We start from the raw sequence: 20,090 nt of genomic DNA on the forward strand, positions 1-20,090 counted from the left end.
CTCTACAGCAGGAACATTTTAAAAGAAAGAATATACTAGTTCCCACTTCTCCTTAACTAGTTACCACTAAAAAAACTTTCCTGCCATTATTTTAAAAAACAACCGGTAAAATGCTTCCATCTGCACGTCCCACATGCCGAGCGCCCGCATCCTTCAGAGCAGGGTCGGCGGGGAGCCCGGCGGGGGCAGAACTCCCGGTGCGCCGGCGGCTCCGCGGGTACCGGCGGGCGGCCGCTGCCGGCGGTTCTCACCAAGCCCCTGCGTAGCGCCTGCTCCTGCCCGGTCCTCCGAGCAGCGCCTTATCAGCCCCAACGCCGCAGCCCTCCCCCGGAGGAGAGCGACCCCGCTCCGCCCGCCACCCGCGGGCACCACGCGGCCGCCTCAGCCGGCCCGGCCCGCCCGGGAGCGGCGGCGGCCCTCCGCGGAGCGCGGCGGGAGGTGAAGTCCGGGCGCGCCGCGCGATTCCTCTCGCGAAAAACTACAGTACCCGGCGAGCCGCGGGGGAGGCGGCGGGCGCAGGGCTGTCCCCGCCTGGCGTCTGCGGAAACCGGCGCTGTGGTGGCGGGGGAAGTGCAGGCGTGGAGTACCGTCGGCAGGCCTCGGTTTGCCTCGCTCGGCAGTCAAGGAGCAAGGGGCCGTTCGGGCCTTTACCCGCTTCGCTTCACCTCTCGCCGGGCAGGGCGGGGGTTTGAGAGAAAGCCGGCGCGGGCCTGGCCCTGCAAGGCTGCACGCCCCGCCGAGAGCGAGCCTGGAGCGAGGGAGAAAGGCGATCCCGGCCCGCGGGCCGGGAATATGCCCGCAGGCGGCCGCCGGCGGGGGCAAGGCCGCCCCCCGGGCGTGCGGGGTGCACAACGTGTGCCGCCTCCTCAGCCGCAGGGCCCACGGCTTCTATGCCAGGGATGCTGGTGTCGCCCACAGGAAGAACCTGGGACTCCTCAGAAAGATAATGTGTCAGGTAATGGGCTGCGTTTCGGCGCTGGCTGCATCCCTGAGGGTACGGGCTCTCAGTCGAGGGGGCTGAGTATCAGTCCTCTGGTGTTCGAGAAGTCCCCGGTCACGCTGGAGAACAAGTTTGGGGGAAAAAAAGGTGCAGTTTTGACGAAGACAGTTAGTAATAGTTAAATTTATTTCACAAGGCTCGGGCCTAGAAATGTAGAGAGGATTGTGCTGGGCAAAAACTGCAGAGGCACTTGTATATCTAATAATTGTGTTAGAAATAAGCTTTTATGAGATTCTATATCACCTATTTCCCTAAGATGGCTTCATATTTAATACTAATGTTAAAGTCTTAGTGTTTCATGTTAAATTTGAAAGGAATTTTGCACAATAAGATAATCAGCAGAGATTTTCAGGTAAATGTAACCCCAGTTCTTAGTGAAACTAATGTTACAGAATAAATAGGAATTAAACCAATTATAAACTGAACCCTTTTTTAAAAACAGTTTTAAAACAATTACTGCTTCCATACAGTAGTTGATAGAAATACATTGGAAAAGACTGTGGAAGTGAATTGGCAATTATCTTACACTGAAAATACATTTATTGGAAGTCATCTGAAGTATTTGCTTATGTAACTAGATCAATAGGCATGCAAGGTTTACTGAAATGAAAATAAGTATGTCTGACTTACACTTTTTTTTTCTAATACTGGTACCTTTGTTAATGGTATAGAGCTCCTGATATCTTAAATGCATGGAAGAAACTTTAATGTGAGCAGTCTATTTCATCAACGTTTTGGGTGCTTATTGCAAATAACAGTAAATACATTTTTCTGTCTTTCACACCGAACACCACCAGCAGAATGGAATTACGTATTTAATAAATCCAATTAATTACATATAAAAGAATTCTGTGCATATTTATATTCTGGGGAGTTGAGTCCTTGATTTCAAAAGTCACCATGGAAGGTTAGTAGCCAGTTTTAATGCAGGCAAGTTAATGACAAAATATTCCTTACCCCTGCTGTCCATTATAGCTAATTAAAAATCTTTTAACTTGGTTTTTAAACAAGACAAAATTTTCTTTAAAAAGGTCTGGTAATTTTATTTATAAAAACCAAATAAGATTCTTCCTTGTGTATTTGGCTGTAAAGTTTCAATTAATGTGAATTATTAAGTTGCAGGAGCCAAATAAAATATTTTTCAGAAGCAAAGTTTGTTACAAACAGCCATCACTGTTAAAACGATTCTGTTTCAGGAAAGTACTAAATTCAAGAATGTCTGGACAACTCATTCTGCATCTCCTATTGCGTATGAAAGAGGAAGAATTTACATGGACAATTACCAATGCTGTATTACCAGGTAATAAATTTACAATTGTAAGGTACTGACTTACAGTTTTGAGACTGATTCTGTGTTACATTGCTAACTTTACTCATACAAATAGCTGCCATGAATTGAGTGGAGTTTTCTTAGGAACAAAAAAAAACCCAGGTGCATAAATCTTTGGTTTACAGTCTTTGAATTACATTTAGATGTCGCTGTATCTTAATGTGACACCTACTTTGGTAAAAGAAAGCCTGATCTTTCTGGTGCTGTATAACCTCAGCTTTCAGAGCAGGAATGGAAGATTACCACCGTTTTCTAGTCTTGCACTAAAAAGCCAAATGAATAGTAGTTCTTTGTAGTCTGGTAACTAGCACTGTACTAAAGAGTGTGTCACAGAATCAGCCTATGTAACAAGCTTGGTACTACGTAAATTCTGTATAAAATAGGTAAATTATTCTTCATGTAAAAGTACAGCCCGCAGTATGTGCTAGTTTTTGCTAATGTATTTTGCAGATTAGTTCTCTGATCTAATGTATTCTCCTGTTCCATGACCAGTTGCAGATACACAGGTTAGGAGGCAGGACATGGTAGGGTAGAGGACAGGAAATCTGTGTCCACCAGCCCTTGTCCTTGCCTGTCCCTACTGTGAGGGAAGTAGCATGGACTTGGAGAACTGCATTGCTGAGGAAGTTGTGGGCAGAGCAGTTTTGAGATAGTGTCATATGATACATAAAAGACAAACTACTCTGTCAGTGTAAACCACTAAGAGTTAATTAAATTAATCTATAACCCACAGCTGAGATCTAAATCTGCTTTTTTTCCTACATTGTATGAATGTTTTCAGTACTGGGTTAACCTGTCTAACATCTTTCAGGTTTTTCTTTGTCTCATCTTCTCCCAGAGGGCAAAACTGTGCACAGTACAAAGCTTTTCTTTTAGTTAGTAGAGGTTTTTTTTAAAGTATCTGAACATGACGCCACACCTTTGTTATGAACGGCAACATTGGAAGAACTTGAGGGGAAGGTTCCAGGATGATCATTAGTTTTTGAAATGTGCTTTCTTCTTAATGTATATCACTAGCGCAAGAATGTTACTATTGTTACTTAAAAGAAAAATAAACCAAACTAAAAGTAAACCCAAAACTAAAAACAAACAAAAAAAAAGCAACCAGACCAAAAGATTTAGAGAAGTTTAGCTTTTAAATATTACATTATATTAACTATTGCTTATTAGGCCTTATTTTGAGAGCAATTTCAGGTATATTTACAAAGGTATATTTACAAATTTTTCTGACCGGCCTAAGGAGAAGGCAGGATTTATAAAACTGTATGAAATGACTTGTGGATAGAAAGTGGTCTATAAAATAGACTAATGATTAGCAATCATTTTCCTCTAGCATTGCACAAGAGCCAAGAATACTTTATCAAAAGTCAAAGTGTGCCAAGTCTGAAAAAATAGAAGATGCTTTATTATTGGAATGCCCACTGGTAAGATTGCTTTTTACTGGAGCATTGTTATGCAAAATACTAAATTAATATATTTTGGTGAAACATTTAGAATGGAGTGCTCTTTCCTTCCAAACCATTTTCTCAATGTTTTTAGGGAGTTAAGTCATTAAAGGTTTGCAACATGTGCCTTATTTATATTAACTGAACATTTAGAGGTATACTTCTCTGTATTTCTCAGTAGTGCATTCAAATGCTTTTTTTGTAAGCTTTCATGGAAAATTTTAAAACCAGTGCTTTTATGCTTATGCAATTAATTCTTAATTCCTTACAAAATAAATTCTAGGACAGTAGCTGGGAGTTTTAGTTTTCTCCAGATCTGTTGACATTAAAAAAACCAAAAAGCAGATACACTGGAGGCCTATTGAAGCAACCATGCCCAAAAACTGTTCTATTGTTTCTAACTAATAATTACATAATTTCTCTCCTTCACCCAGTGTCCACAGAGCTTAGAAATATAGCCCTATCCATGAGGTACCTAAAAATAAAGCAGTGTAAATGCCATTTGTAGCAGTTACTACTGAATGTCTCATTTTGAAATACTTAAAGAACTTTATCTTCAAGATTGGTATCAATTAGATCAATAAGCAGTTAATTTTTCACAAGGCAAGGATGTTTTAAAGGCTGTCTTTTCTAGAAAAGGTAACTGTCTTGCAAAAAATGTGACAGCAGACTATTTATGTGATAGGTGATTATTTGGCATGGACATGAGCTTAGAGATACTGATCTGATTAGCAGGCAGCTTTCCTCCTTCAGTTTTTGAGGAATGTGTATTTACTTTTGTGTTCTTCTGACTGTGTCAAAATGTTATGTATCCTCCTGATACAAACTTTTTTCTAATAGCCTTTTTTTATGTAGGGGGAAATGCTACCGAGTCCATCAGATTACAAAGCTTCCCTGATAGTCTTGACAGTGCAGAACTGGCTTCTACGTCTCTCTGCTGATAGTGGAGAAGTACTGGAAAAAGTATATCTTGCTGGTTCCTGTTGTAAATTCTTCAGGTATTACACAACAACTAGGCTTTATATCATTAGCAGTCATTAGTAGTATAGTGGAGAAGGAGAGCTTTATATAATTAACAGTGATTAGTACTATAGAGGAGAAGGGGAATTGTGTTTATTTTAGTACTATCCTATGGCTGACAACAGATTTGTTAATCTAGAACATTACCTGGAGTAGTGTTCCTGCATGCTCTTACCTGTAGAAGAATTTCACCAACTTAAGTATTATGGGGTCAAATTTGGTATCAAGTTCCACAAAACCTAGCGTACTATTTGCTTTTCTCTGACAACTTTACAGCCTTTAGTATTGCAATAGCAACATACCAAGAGAGGACTTTAAAAGCTGAAAAACAAACCTGATCAAACATACAAACAATATGCTCAAAGTCTGAGATGTTTTTAATTTGCAAAGATTCTTCTCCATAGGGTAGATTTTAAAGCAGAGCAGTTACTTTTCTGGTAAACTGCTTCTTTTTTTCAGTTTTCAGAAGAAATTATTTTCTTTAGGCTGAAGGATAAGAAAGTGTGATTATGAAGGGAAGGAGAAAAATTAAGATAGTGAATGTTCATGCTTTCCAACTATTTCTCACAATCCTGTATGAAATAAGCCATTCCTAGTTCCATGGATTTTACATCATTGCAAAGAGCAAACATCTTGAGCACCTCTTCCAAATCAAATACTGAAGTTTGCCTGGGCACAGGCATTGGCTTAGTTATGGTTGACTATATCTTATGTGAAATAATATATTTATTAATAAATAGTTTTTATGTCATTAAGATAGGCCTTTCTTGTCACAAATAGGTATCTGAGCTGGGATACTCCTCAAGAGGTAATGATTGTAAAGTCAGCTCAGAATAAGCTCCCTGCAGCAGCACGGCAGGTAAGTTTGTCAAAAAACTGTCATTTTTACAACATTGATCAAAAAAATTTACAAGCACAAAGATGGGGACATTATACTTTGTTATTATGGTAGAAGATAAAAGTTGTCTTACCTTTAATAACTATATTCAGTATTGTTCCTTCCCAGGCAGGAATCCAGCAGACTGTATTGTTTTATCTTGCTGTATTCCAAGTTTTGCCTCTTTCATTCATTGGAATGCTGGAAATAAACAAAAAGGTAAGTTAATTTTTCTAATAACATGTGATCTGTAATGTAGTTCTATGACAGCTGTAGTTTAGACACTTATTTCAGAATTTCAGAAGTCATACTTACAGCTTGTAAAAGCAATTGAAACATTAATTAGCAGCAGTGTTCTTGTGTCTGATAGGGGCATTGGGGCAAATATTCTTAATTCTAATGACCAGAAGAGAAGATACAAATAGATTCTGTTACTGGGTTGCTCTTTGACATGTGGAAGGACTTTAGCCTTTTCTTAGAACAATCATAAGAATTAGGAAATCCTAAAGTGTTTGTACACTTCTTTTCACCTCCTTAAAGAAAGATAGATGTGCCTCTGACCCAGTCCTAGTAACTGTCTATCAAGTCTATATGCAGTTACAAATGTTTCAAACTTTTATTATCACTGTTATTGAATGACAGAAGTAAATATGTCTTGCTTTACCAGTCAAGAACAAACAACCTGAGTTCAGTTTCTGACCTGTAAGTAAGTGCATATACTTAGGAAGAAACTTTGAGCCAGATTGCAATTATTACTGTTTGATTTTAAGTCAAGAAAGCTCTGGATACAACTTACACATGAAAGAGTACAAACATGCAAACTCTGTCTTTTAGGTTCTGTGAGGTACAGTGTCTTTTAAGGTCCAGAGCTATAAGCTGGAGTTTTAGCTGGTGCTAGGTTGGGTTGAGGCTATAATTGAAATTGGGCCTGACAAGTGAAGGCATGGGGTTAAACTTTTTCATTTGGGCCCATGAAAGTTTGGGGGTACTGTGTATTGTTCTGTTCAAAATTAGTATTTGGGACTGGAAAAAATGTTACCAGTATCAAAGGTATTCTCAGTTTGGTTAGGAATGGCATGCCAAATTCATCATGGTCATAGTAGGCGGAACATCTGAAAGAGCACTTCTTCAGCTGGGTCTGTACCAAGTACTCATCAGAGAAATTGTTAAACTATAATGGAAGGGCAGCATTTTAGATGTGAGAATCACCCAGCAGGAGATGCAACCAGTGAAGGCAATGCCAGACCTGCCGCAGATCAGAGGAATGTGACTGTTAGATTGGAGTTAGGGTTAGTGTTACTGTTTAAGACTGCAGAATGCACCTCATGCATCAGCTTTACTGAGATGGTGTACCACAATAAATTCTGAGTTCAGAGTCGCTGAGGTCTTAAGGATAGAAAGGAGACTTGAGGGTTGGAAGATTATTAGAGTTTGTGTCTGAAAGACACAGAGACCTAAGCTAACAAATGTATTGAGAAAGAGCTGTAAAATGAAGTAAAAGGTGAAGTCTCAGAAGTGAATGTATCTTTCATAACTGAACAGATCACAAAATTGTAGGTAGTGTTAAGGTGTAGGTGTCTTACAGTTTCTGGGTTTCTTTATTTTTTATTGGTTTTGAGCCTGTTTTAACTGGTTTAATTGCTTTTTTACATAGTAAGTCAGATTAAAGAAAACTACATTTCCAAGCATATCTATTAAAAAAACCCAATGAACTTCACATGTTGCTATTAATTAAATATGAAGAATTCATTTGTGGGGTTTGCTCAGTGATGTGTTAAGCAGTAGCACAAATGAATAGTGCATAATTATTAAAAAGGAAAAGTCAGCTTCTCATGTATATGTCTAATTTGGATTCAGAGAGAATCCTGTACTCTGTGACAGCTGGATAATGAAGTTTTAGTACAGCTGTACGCAGCCATAGAGTTGTGATTAGACTAGTATTTTACCCTGGTGGTGAAGAAAGAACAGAAGATCTGAAATCAGGACTTTTGGATTGAGTTGCTAGTTTTGCTAACATTCCTGTGGGATGCTGGATAATATAATCTATTCATGTATGATAATAACTGGGTAGCATGATATGAAGATAAACTGAGAATGTATTAGAGCATGAATCTGCTTGCAGAATATGACTAATCTAACCTCAGGTGTTACTGCAGTGCAACGGATTAAAGAAACTCAGCAGAAGAGATGAGTTACAGAAAACTTCATGAATTTAAAGACTGATCGTAGAGATTGGTCAGAATAAAAAAAAATAAAGCAATTGCAAAATCAAGGACATAATGTCAGTTATTTGTGTTTTCTCTCAATTATTTCTTCTCTAATAGAATATTTTTTGCTTTATTTTATTCCAGATTTTTGGTAATAGTGTGACAGATGTTGCTGTTTCTAATGGAATCCTGATTGTAATGTATAGCATGGGTCTGGTCAGGCTCTATAACTTCAAGGCCATTTTGGAACAGGTAATGAAACAAAAGAGTTTTCATACAGTCCATGCTATTTTTGGGTAAAAAGTCATAAATATTTGTGTATGCTACATAAGTACATGGGGCATGGGTCAAAGGATAGGTTCCTGCCCGAATTTATGGTCAGAAGATACAAATGGATACACTATTAGAAAAATTACTTGCAACAGTTACAGTTGGCAAAACATAAGAGATACAGGGTCAGACAGGCACTTCTGAGGAGTTATGTAAATGTTAGACCAGATGTGCTCCTCTTTACACACGTATACTGTAGTTATAGATGATTGTTAAGGCCAGGAACTGGTGGGCATGGGGAAGTTTGATCTCAAACAGAACTGCAGTGAGACTTGTGAGTTTATATCCTTCCAGTCAAAAATCAAACTAATTCAAAAATAAGACCTCAAGCAGTATCTAACAAAGATAAAGAATGCAGTAGTAATAGAGCAGTAAAACTACAAAGCAAATAAATATGCATCTGTAAAGCTAAATTGTTCTGTGTTATTTTAGTTCATGGAACAACCATTTGATTTGGGACAAGAATTCAACTGGAATGGTCAGGTGGGAGTTGTAGGAAAGTATCCATTTGGTCTTCCATGTAACATTAAAATAACAGGTAATTATGATCTTTGTATTGGCTTGACTGGTGGCTTTTATGGATTAATTGTGACTTATTTCACACTAAGGAAAAATACTAAAATTACTGTGCTCATGTTGTGCTGTAGCTGTATTTCTGGATTTACATTATAGTAAAATGCGCTTTGCTTTACTTCTAATTACAGTAATAATTATATAAGACACACCAAGAAAACTATTAGAGCAACTAAGCTATCTGAAAAACTTTATAAGCAGTGCATGAAATGGAAGCCCCTTTCTTTATTTCTGAGATGCAACTGTTCTTAAGAAACAGGAAGGACTAGGATAGCTGTTAGTAGCACCCAGAAACAGTATATGGTATGTAAGCAGAAGATGTGAGAACATTTACTCCAGCTTGCAGAGGAAATTCAAAGAGACTGAATAAAATTTGTCTGACTTGCATTTTGATATTCTAGGTTGTCAGAAATGTGCCAGTTTCAGTAAAATGAATTCCTGAGAAGAGAACAAATTATTAAAAACAATTCTAATGCCTCAAATCATTAACTTATAAATGTTCTGTGTTACTTAATGACTTCTTTCTCTAAAATGAAACAGTGGCTTCTGTTGGTATACTTGAGATTAGAATTTGGTGCTAAGAATCTTAATGAATGAGCAAAGCCTGAGACTTTCTTCGAAATTTCTTTTCTTACTTTAAAAATACATTCTCACAAGTTCACACTTGAGGCATCTAAAAAAAAAATTTAAAAGGTTGGTTTCACAAATATCAAAGAATGCATGTATTTATTTATTTAATTTAAAATGCTTCTGTATTAAACGTTTTTTACAGGTGATTGTCCACATAAAATATGCTTTTTTTTTTTCAGTGTCAGATAACAAGTGACACATCAATCCATATTTATATAAAAATGAGGGAGTACACAAAGATAAAATACAGACTTACATAGTGAAGTTATAATGCAATATTTTAGCAAAACAAAGTAATAGGCTGCTATATTTGATCTCTCAGGTTCTTTCCCCATTTTTCTCTCCATCTCGATCTGTGAAACCACCATTTAACGTCAGGGACCTGTGGAAAGCCTGCTGTGGGAACTTTAATAGGACAATTTGATCTCATGGCTTATAGATCATTGTAGTTTTTAGTTTTGAGATTTAAAACCGTGGACTGGAGAAAACATTTTTGATCTTTAATCACATTCAGGAATTTGTGGTTAGGAAGTTTTGAACCCATGACATACATTTTTCGTGGTTGCTTTTTGCAAATAGTTGCATTCCTGTGGTTTCCTTCTTGAAAGAATAGTTGCATTTCTGAGTTGTTTTCTTTCAAGAATGAGACGGGCAAATGCTTCAGTGAGCAAGATCCTAACAGTTTCAGAGTGCAGGCTTGTATTTACTATAATTGAACTGTGTCGTTTTCCTTCTTACTTAGTCCTAGCCTCCCTACAGAAATTGCCTGAAGGGATGGCCATTATTACAGTACTGTTTCCATGGTGTGAGGTACCCGAAAGGAAGTGTAGAGAGATCGAAACATACAGGCTACTATGTACTATGCTACAGCTCTTAACTGGTGAGGAATTGATTTTGGTCACAGTGTGTGATTTTCTGAACGGTCCAGAACTTAAAACTGTAGTTTGATTTATTGTTAGATGATATAGTAATTTCAGGAAAAAAGCAAGGAGAAGGATACCTTGTAGAAACCTTTTCCTGTTCTTGTTTCTTTGGTTTTATTTGCATTTAGAACAAACACTTGTTAGTGCTGCCAGGAACAACTTATGATGAGTTTAGATGAGTCTGCAGAGTTTAAAGTAAGTGAACAAAGAAGCTCAATTGGAGATTGAAAACTGGCAAGACTTGGGAAAGGACTTGCAAACAATAAAACAGGAGGTGTTAAGCAACCAGAGCAAGTGACATACAGCAGGAAAGAGGGAGTTGAGGCAGCAGAATCACATTATCACAGTGGTTTAGGTGGCTATGATCTTGCAAATCTTTGCCAAATGAACATAAAAGGAAAGGCGTATTTTATAAGTAGGCTCTACTACTCAGTATTGATATACTATTGAGATACATTTAATTGTATCATTTAGTTCATCTACCAGAATTTTTGAGGGACCTTGATATATATGCTTTATTTAAAAAGTTGTTTGGGTAAAATGTTAGCAAACTTTCTTAAGTCATTTTTCATTTTCTGACTGATTTTAGTATCAGTAGGTCCTTTGCTTATGCTTCCATCTTCAACATTCTCTACATTTCCAGCAGATCCATGAGTTTTTTATAACCTGTAGTTTGTTATATCTTGCACAGAATCACCCATTTCCTATGCGTCACTCCAAAAGGCAAATAGAACATAGTCACTTTCCAGCTTAGGAAAGACTTCATTTCCATTGGCATTGAACTAATTCCATTCAATCTAAATGGCTAAGTAGATGGAAACATGAACAAAGGAAGAGGAGAGAAGCACATAGTATCTGATGTCATGTGACAGCACCATTGGCAGCTAGGATAATTATCTACACTAAGCAGGATAAGAACAAGTCAAAATTTGGATAAGACGTTTGGGACCCAAAGTCCAAATAAGAACCTTGTTCTCCTTGCACTAGTTCAGTTTGGGTTTTTGTGTTCTGCCTGTCTAAATTCCCCTTGTAACTGCAGATTTTCTCCACATTTTGTCAATTTTTTCCCAGCTTTTCTCTGTTAGAAAGAGCTGATCTTCACTCTAAAGTTGATTCAGTTATAGCAGCTGTAGAAATTGCTTTGATTTACCTAGTTGGCAGAAGTTGTAAAGTTCTGTGCAGTCCATTTCATTCAAAATGCCTCTCATTTAGTAAACAGAAGACTTGTAAGAATGGCCTAGTACATCTCTATAATTTATCCCAACTGAACTGAAAGGAAAACTAGATACCTTTTGCCATTAATTGCAAAAATTTTTATATTTTGATTGATTTTTATGAACTCAGCTACAGATTGCATCCATTGTGGTCCACACTATTTTGTTGTATTACACAAAAGGAGAAAGCAGAATCTGCGTATTCTATCCTCCTGCATTTAATTCAGTTGAGATTGCTGCTTGCTGTTTCCAGTTATTTATCACTGTTTTTCCCAAGACAATAGTGACCATTTTGATATGGTCTTCGATCTGTTCATGTGTACATCCTTTCTCAGTCAGATAATTTTAATTATTTGCTGTGTCTTTGCTTGTAAATCAAAGGTACTAGAAAAGTAGTTCAGCATCAAGATCTAAGAAGGCAGTAACCCTCCAGAGGGAACAGTGCAGATGTGCACCCGGATGCTAGGTGAGGTAGCATAGCTGGTGCTGGAAAAGAGTTCACAGCCAATGTGTTTCCACCAATCTTCAAAAGTTCTGAAGAATTTGTAGCTTTATTGGAATTTAGAATTGTAAGGATCAATGGAATTATGACTGTTCTGCTACTAATGGTGTTAACATTACCGAATATTTGCAGATACCCCACCTTTGCTATTTGAAGCATCTTCTCTGGAGAATGCATTTCAAATTGGAGGTTACCCTTGGCATTATATCATCACACCTAACAAGAAAAAACATAAAGGAGTCTTCCATATTTGTTCTCTGAAAGACAATGCTTTGGTAATATATTCAGAAAGCAGCTTCTCTGAAATTAATGTGTATTATGTTTGTCTTCATCTCTTATTCTGAGTAGGTAATAATACCTTTGTTTAGCAGTGTAGAGCTTACACAGGGATCACTCCAGTATCAAATTAGCTATCCCATGGAGTCATGTGTAAAATAGTTTCTTCTGAATTAGTACTGCTTCTCATATTTCTTTCATTCCAATACAAACAGTAGCGCTGTCAGAGCTACACAGCACTGTATTCATGACTTAAAAGTTAAGTCTCATTACCTGTTTCCTTGGTTACATGGTAACATCCTAACACTTCTGACTAGTCAGCCTACTAAATGCTGACTAAAGAATTATTTTAAATTTTAAGAAATTGCAGAGTAAATGTCCTTGATGTTTGTAGTTTATCTTTGACTTGTACCTTCTCTCTCTCCTTAAAAAGATTTGATTGCTCAGTTTAATCCCTTTTTGTCCCTAGAAAGGTTTTATTACTTAGTTTAATCTGTTCCTAATTATTTTTGTTTATGTACTATTCATCATATGAATACTATTTTGTGTGAGCTCTCCCTCTCAGCTTTTATTTTGAATCTGGAATTGACCTGAAGATCATTCTGTATTTCAAGCAACTTCTAGGTCTGTTCAGAGTTTCTTGACTAAATAAGTCTCATTTGTAAATGTCCTTATCTCTTTTGCTTGCCTGATCAAACCAGTTATTTCCCTCCTGTCTTATTTTCAAAACTGATGTTTCACAACTGTAGCTGAAGATCAATTTTGATTCAAATGGACTTGTAGAATCCTTTCTCATCTGTTTTTTTCTATGTGGGTTCATATATTTGGCAATTTGAATGATCGATGTCAGCTAAATTTAACAACAGAAAGCCACTGCCAAAATCCCGAGATTTTGACTGGCTTGCATTTGATTGCTGAAATCACAAGGTATTCCAGGCTTACATGCTCCACAAATAATTTGCACAAAAGAGGCTAAGCCTGAGGTGTGAAGCTGAAGTAGAACTCTGTGCTAATGTTTGTCACATATGTTGACACGTCCCATGTCTTGGATACTCGAATAGTGGGAATTATTGAAGCGTTTGCACAGTTTCAGTTAAATCTTCATTTTGCTTAGTTTCAGGAGAGATAGGATGATACATAGCTAAGGTACAAGGTTATTGCTTATTGCATATTAAAAATCTCGAAACTGCTCCACCGAATATCTTGAGAATTGGAACTGAGTCTTTTTATTATTATTGTTGTTGTTTTTATTATTGTTCCACCGCCATCCTTTCTGGTCATGGTTAGGAGCAATACTTAAAAACCTCCAGAGGTATATAGTGAGGAGCTCAGTATTTCCTCTTTAATTAGATCTGTGAGACTTTCAAAATACTAATATTCTAAGCTTTCTTTTTCTTCTTCAGGCAAAAAATGGCATACAGGATATGAAATGCTGTTCACTTGAACCTGACTGGATATATTTCCATCCAGATATGTCAGGTAGAATAATCCACGTGGGACCAAACTTGATAAAGTATGAGCCTTTTTTACTCAAATCTTGTTTTCATTACAGAAGAAGTTGCATAACTGCAATAAATTCAGTACTTTGACAATTTGCAGGCCCAAAAACTCATCAGACCATAGAAATTGTAAAATCTATTAATTTGTCAGAATCAAAAGTTCTTCTAGAAACATCTGAAGACTTCTGTGTGATGAATGTGGGCACTAGAGGCCACAGTTTAGATTTTGATATGAAAAATATTCAAGGACCACTGTGTCAAGATTTCACTGGTAACCATAAATTACAAAAATAATTAATTTTCATTTTATTTATTTACAATGTTTTAATATAGATTTTTAAAAATTATATAGAAATGTTGCAGTAAGCAGATTAGAATACATTGACTAAATAAAGTCAGTAAGTCATAAAGTCACCCCAAGACATTTACTTACTTTATAATTTCTGTTTCTTTTGTAGAGTCTTAAAGCTTAAGGAAGTTAAAAATCATGCAGATCAAATGGAGATTGCAGAAGATTTTACAATTGTAGCCAACAGAGAAAACTGTGTGAGTTTAGTGTCTGAGACCACAATGTGTAGTTTTGAGCTATACACAGGGGGTTTGCATATCTGAGTAATCACTGTGTTTGATGGGCTTTATTCAAGGTTTATTGAAAGACATTTCTCTGTCTTCATTGGACTTTAAGTAGTATGAAAAGAATTTTGAAAACAATTAACACTTTCAGGATAGATTTCTGAAACCTCCAGTCTTTTCTTTAGTTTTCAGCATTCTTTATGGTGTGCAGTGTAAACATGTATCATGGATATAAAACATACTTAAAAGATGGTGACAGATTTCCTTCAAATGAAGGTGCCACCAAGTGATAATTGTGTGCATCTCTGGTGCTCAGGTAAGTAGAGCATACAAATGCTAGAAATGTTTCAAGTCTCTCATAACTTAGGGGTAAGTCTTCATAAGCCAACAAAGACAATACACTGCTTCCAAAAGTCCATTCCTTTTCCTGGCCATCCACACCTGTCACTCTCTCGTGACAAGTCTGGCATTCATCTAACCCTTGGCACTAAAATAACAGAATAATAACCTGACAGAAAACGTGAGTACTTTCCTGCTTGCTTGTTTTGCTGAACTGGAGCAGAACAGGATTGAATCATCAGTGAATCAGAAGAGTGCAGAAAGGTGGAATCAAGCGTGAGAGGATGTTTAAAACTACTGGTAGAACTGAGCTCTTAAATCACCTCAGTTGTTTCACAAAGTCCTTTACGATACAGAATCACAAAGACAATCTAATGTCAAAAAGGTTAAAGAGCACACATGAAAACAATTCTAGGTAGTGCCTGGAACTGTCATTTTGATTGAGCAGACAAGTTATGTCTTATCTAAAAGCAAATTTTTATAATTTGAATACTGTAAAATGTCTGCGAATCTGTGATACTAATTTTGAAGCTTTTGCAGGAAAAAAGGTTTGTGTATTAAAAATCTACACAAACTCAAGAACAAAACTTGCATTGAATTAAAAAACTAAACACCAAGTCATCTAATAACTTGACATACCGAGTTCTACTGCTGCCTGTGCTGTGCTTATTCCTTTTGACTTCTATTAAGACACTGATAACCTTTTTTTTAAATATTTTCGGTGTTAATGAAGCCCAGTGGAAGCACCCATGGTGGTTTAAGATGCTACTTTCCCCATCTTCTGGAAGTAAGAGTTTAGGAAAAAAATTGGTGGTGATTTAGCAGTCATAATTCTCATTCTAGCATCTTGGTTCTAGTCACTTCTGTTCAAAAAATTATGGTAGCTGAGAACCTTTGCCACCTCTGTGGGACACCTCTAAATATGAGTAAACAGCAATAATATCTCAACTAAAGTCACCAAGTTCATGAACTCCTAAGGAAAACAGCAGCACCAGGGCTATGCATAGCTATTGAGTAAAACAAGGTCAGAAAACAAAATATATGAAACAGATACGTTGTCAAATCAATAGAAACTAAATTGTTCTGAAGTCTAGAGACACTTTTTGTATGTTTCTCCAAAGGTGAACAACACTGTTACTGTAACAGCTTCTGGTCGAGTGGTGAAAAAGCGTTTTACCTCGCTGGATGATGACCCAGAACAAGAGGTAACTGATGTAGTAAGAGCACTTCATGGATTATTTCACTGTTTAGCTAGCCAAAAGCCCTTCTTGTTTCAGGTGCGGTGGGTGTAACCATTAGCTGTGTGTATCTTTGAGTTCTTTATTCTTCTTCTCTTTGTCTTCTTCTAATTGCTTCACATGCTGTTTATCATCTTTTCTCCTTGGTTGACATTTGAGCTTTGAATTTTCTTTTTCTTTCAAGAACTGATATTATGCCCCATGATACCATAACTCCATGTGCCTTCAGTGGCACAGAAAAGATACGTGAATGTGTCAAACCATTACTCTTTTCTTTATTTAAATGTCTACTTTGAACGTTCCTTATAAAGCATTTTACGAAATGAAAGGAACTTCTTCTTTTCCTCTGCTTTAGGATCCTCTTGTCTTTTTTATAGTATCTCTAAACTTTCTTTTTCTCTCCCAGTTACTTTGATTGGATTGTAGGATAAGGTATTTAACACTTTTCCTTTAAGTAACTGCTTCTTGAGAATGAAAACACCCCTTGAGTCTTAAAAGGTTATGAAAAATATTTTTTAGCTCCATCTAGAGCTGGATCTGTAATTGACATAAGCACAACAGGTAAAATTCATCAGTTTCTGGCAGTCTCTCCTATTCTTTATTCTGAGGAAATAGATTTTACTATGGTAAAAATACAGCACAGTCCAGTATAACCCATAAGGGTCTGCAGTATATCTCCATTCACTTTTTCTTTTAACCATAATAAAAATAATTGCACACTATTTTTCTTTCCTGCTGTTACACTTTACTTGTGATTCCAGTAAATGTTTTTACATTATGGAAGAAAGACTGGCTTGAATTTAAAGAGCATGTCACAGTGAGATAAAGGCAATTAAGATAGTTCACAATCTTCCCGTTTGGGTCTCAGTTCTTCAATGACATATAATCTGTGGAGCAAGAGAGAGATCTGAATAGAACATAGAGATATTCAGGTAAATGGAATTACTCTAATGTACCCGTTCACTCAAAACCAATGATGGTTTACAGCTACACTGTCTCTTAATGACTCTGCTTCAATAAATACATATAAATAAATACATTTCTTCAGCCTCTCCAGAAGTACTTATTTTGTATTTCCTGTATGTTACATATTAAATACATGTACTTGCACATTAGGATTTTTCTGAACATCACTTCTTTTCTCCTACTTAAGGAATTTTGCTGAAATACCCTGACAGCTCATGTTGGGAAAAATGCCTGTTGGGTATCGAGCTCCCAAAGTTTTCTTTCAGAAGATAAGTACTAGAATTTGCCCAATTCTGCTTTCACCTGAAAGAAAAAAGAGCTCTACAATTTAGGTAGAGAGGAATGTGAATTTATGTTTGATTTGTAATCTTGAGGTTTTGTTTTTCCTAAGACATTCAAAATTGTGGACTATGAAGATGAATTGGATTTATTATCCACTGTGGCAGTTACTCAGATAGGAGCTGATGGAAGAGCTCACCTTGACTTTCATTGTAATGAACATGGGATTCTACTTAAGAGTATTCCATTAAAGGAGTCCTGGGATGTGGTGAGGAAAATTCTTGTCTTTTGTTCCCACTGTCTCTTCCCCACACTCATTTACGTACCACTTTTCACATTTCAAGCAGATATAGAAGTAGTGTTGCGAAGGGATGAGATTTGTATAAAATAATAATCACAACTCTAAAATTGTAACTGCTCCATCAGACAGTAGTTAATTTACCTGCAAATCTCCTTTATTTGAAATTGTGGTTTTTTTTCATTGGTTGATTTGTTTGGGGGTAAGGGTTGTCCTTAATGTATTTCTGAAGTATTTATCAACTTAAATACTCATTCTGTGGCTATTTACATCAGATTAACTTTGCAACTTGTAAATAGTCTCCCTAGTTTAACTTGAACTACTCATGCATTGAATGAAGCATGGACCTCACTATGTATATATTTGGGAAGATGGAATGGGCTGTTCATACAGTCCAAGTTTAGGTGGACATCCAACTAATATGGTCTGAAATTTTCAGCACCTTCGCACCTCTTTTATCATTGACTGCATAGGCAACTTGTGATCTTTAAATCGGATGCTCTGAAATTAGATTCCTGAAATAGGGATGTGAGAAACCTCTCAAAGTTTTAAAATTCTGTCCTTTATCTGGAAGAGTAATCTCTGTGTATCCACACAAAATTTCTGCCTGATCATGGAGTTCACTGGTGTTAAATATTTTTTGTTCCTTGCGGAAAATGATATGGATCTTAGCAAGTTGTGGAAATAGAGACTGCAATCCTTTTTTTTTTTTTCTCATTTCAGACTTACAGTCATGAAGTTTACTTTGACAAAGACCTCGTATTACATATAGAACAGAAGCCTAACAGGAGATTCAGTTGTCATGTTTATCAAATGGTCTGTAATACTGCAAAAGATGATGATCCTTAATGCTATGAAAAAAAACAGAAAGTGTTTTGAAAAAAAAAGGAGGGAGAACTTTTGTATATATTTAAGCCATAAGCACCAGCTACAGAGACTTTTGGATGCTATTTAATGATACTGCAAAAGATGATGATCCTTAACGCTATGAAAAAAAACAGAAAGTGTTTTGTAAAAAAAGGAGGGAGAACTTTTGTATATATTTAAGCCATAAACACCAGCTACAAACTTTTGGATGCTATTTAAGGACTCCATACATATGAAGTAGTCAACTCCTGTTTTTCTTGCTGGATTTAATCTTAACATTTTATACTACTACATAAGGTTTTGTTTCTTTTTTTCTTTGTGACACTGTACACTTGCCTGTAGTTCCTCATGGCTTTTCATGTATTTACCAGTTCATCATTAATGCTAGATGCAGCATTTATTGCTTCTCTTCAGCAATAGGATTGAAATACTGGATATCAAGAAGAAAGATGTGGACTTACTTATTATCTACCATTTGCTGTGATCTGTCTTACATAGTTTTACCTATGCAACTCTAATACAAACTGTTAATTAATCCAAGTATGTAAAACTATCTAGGATAAATTTTGTATGTAGTATGAAAATTGTAGTGTTCCCATTAAACCACTTAGACAAAATCCTTCTCTTGGTTTTGTGTGAGAAATAAAATCACTCAGGTTTTCTGGTTGTGTATGTTTTGGTTTAAAGAGAAATATTAATAAATTATGTATTTTACTGTCTTTTTAATATATCTTTTTATATGTTTTTACAGATAGATAGATAACCAAGCAGTTCTCTGCCTGACTCTGTTAAGGATCAGGAGTTGTGCAGTGTGAGCCAAAGCTCCCAGCTGTTCACCCTTACAACTTGTGTGCAGATACATTGGAATGCTATGTGGTATATTCAGAATCTGCAGAATGAAAGCTTTCATTTTAAATTAAAAAACACTCACAACAACAAAACACAGGCTCTAGACTTCACAGTGATAAAGTTTTTTCAAATGCAAGCCAAAGCTGGGCTCAGGAGAATAGCTCATCAAAACAGAACTCACTGCTATCACTGTCATCATAAGCATGGCAATTCTAAATGCAAATACTTCTTTTTGCTCCAGGCTTTACTAATTAAGTATGGATCATTCTAGTGATGCAATAGAGAAGAGCTCTAGAAGAATGATAAAATTTTTCTATTGTGAGTTTTTAAAGAAAGTGTAATGCAAAAGAAAAAGTTAATTACAATTGTGGAAAGAAAAAAACAACACAATAAGGACATTTAAGAAGATAATGAAACAACAGTAGAAAAAAAGGGTTGCAGCAACACCCAACTTCCACCCTATCTTCTGTAAGTTATCACTCTGGGTCCAGGAAAGAACATCTGTCCATTACCTGCTATTTTATAACTATGTAAGTAATATATGAAGATAAAAACTAATATGAAGCTGTATTCTTAAGACAGAAGACCCAACTTTTAAGCAGATACTTATGATAATTTTTTCTCTCATTGCTGTTTGCTTTTTGAAGTAGTTCCTCTCAGAGAAAGATATTTAAACTTCATCTTTTATTAAATAATGCAAGTATTGTTCATCAAGACAAGCCATAGCTTTCAGGAGTTTACTGTGCTTCCTCGTGGCTTATTTTTAAGCTATGGCAGACTTATGAAGTGATAGTCTGTTAAATCTATAAATGTACATTAGTATCTTTTTAAAAAACAAAAATGCAGTAATTTTTA

General features: G+C 36.5%; 2 protein-coding genes across 2 annotated transcripts in view; one reads left to right on the plus strand and one right to left on the minus strand.

Moving 5' to 3' along the window:
• Window positions 1–566, minus strand: part of METTL8 (methyltransferase like 8) — a 23,889-nt gene extending 23,323 nt beyond the window's left edge. Inside the window, 1 exon segment of the mRNA XM_039554983.1 lies at window positions 488–566. The gene's annotated coding sequence lies outside the window, so the exon portion shown is untranslated.
• DCAF17 (DDB1 and CUL4 associated factor 17) lies at window positions 443–19,112 on the plus strand (the record flags this gene model as incomplete). The annotated part of the gene is made up of 14 exons (XM_010407300.3): window positions 443–955; window positions 2,197–2,300; window positions 3,664–3,754; window positions 4,631–4,773; window positions 5,576–5,654; window positions 5,802–5,891; window positions 8,024–8,131; window positions 8,642–8,747; window positions 12,184–12,326; window positions 13,731–13,840; window positions 14,285–14,372; window positions 15,860–15,943; window positions 17,334–17,489; window positions 18,243–19,112. Coding segments are annotated over 14 exons (1,941 nt in total), but the record flags the coding sequence as incomplete, so codon positions are not given.
• Window positions 19,113–20,090: the final 978 nt, after the last annotated feature.

The sequence above is a fragment of the Corvus cornix genome, chromosome 7 (assembly GCF_000738735.6).
Source record: "Corvus cornix cornix isolate S_Up_H32 chromosome 7, ASM73873v5, whole genome shotgun sequence".
NCBI lineage: Eukaryota > Metazoa > Chordata > Aves > Passeriformes > Corvidae > Corvus > Corvus cornix.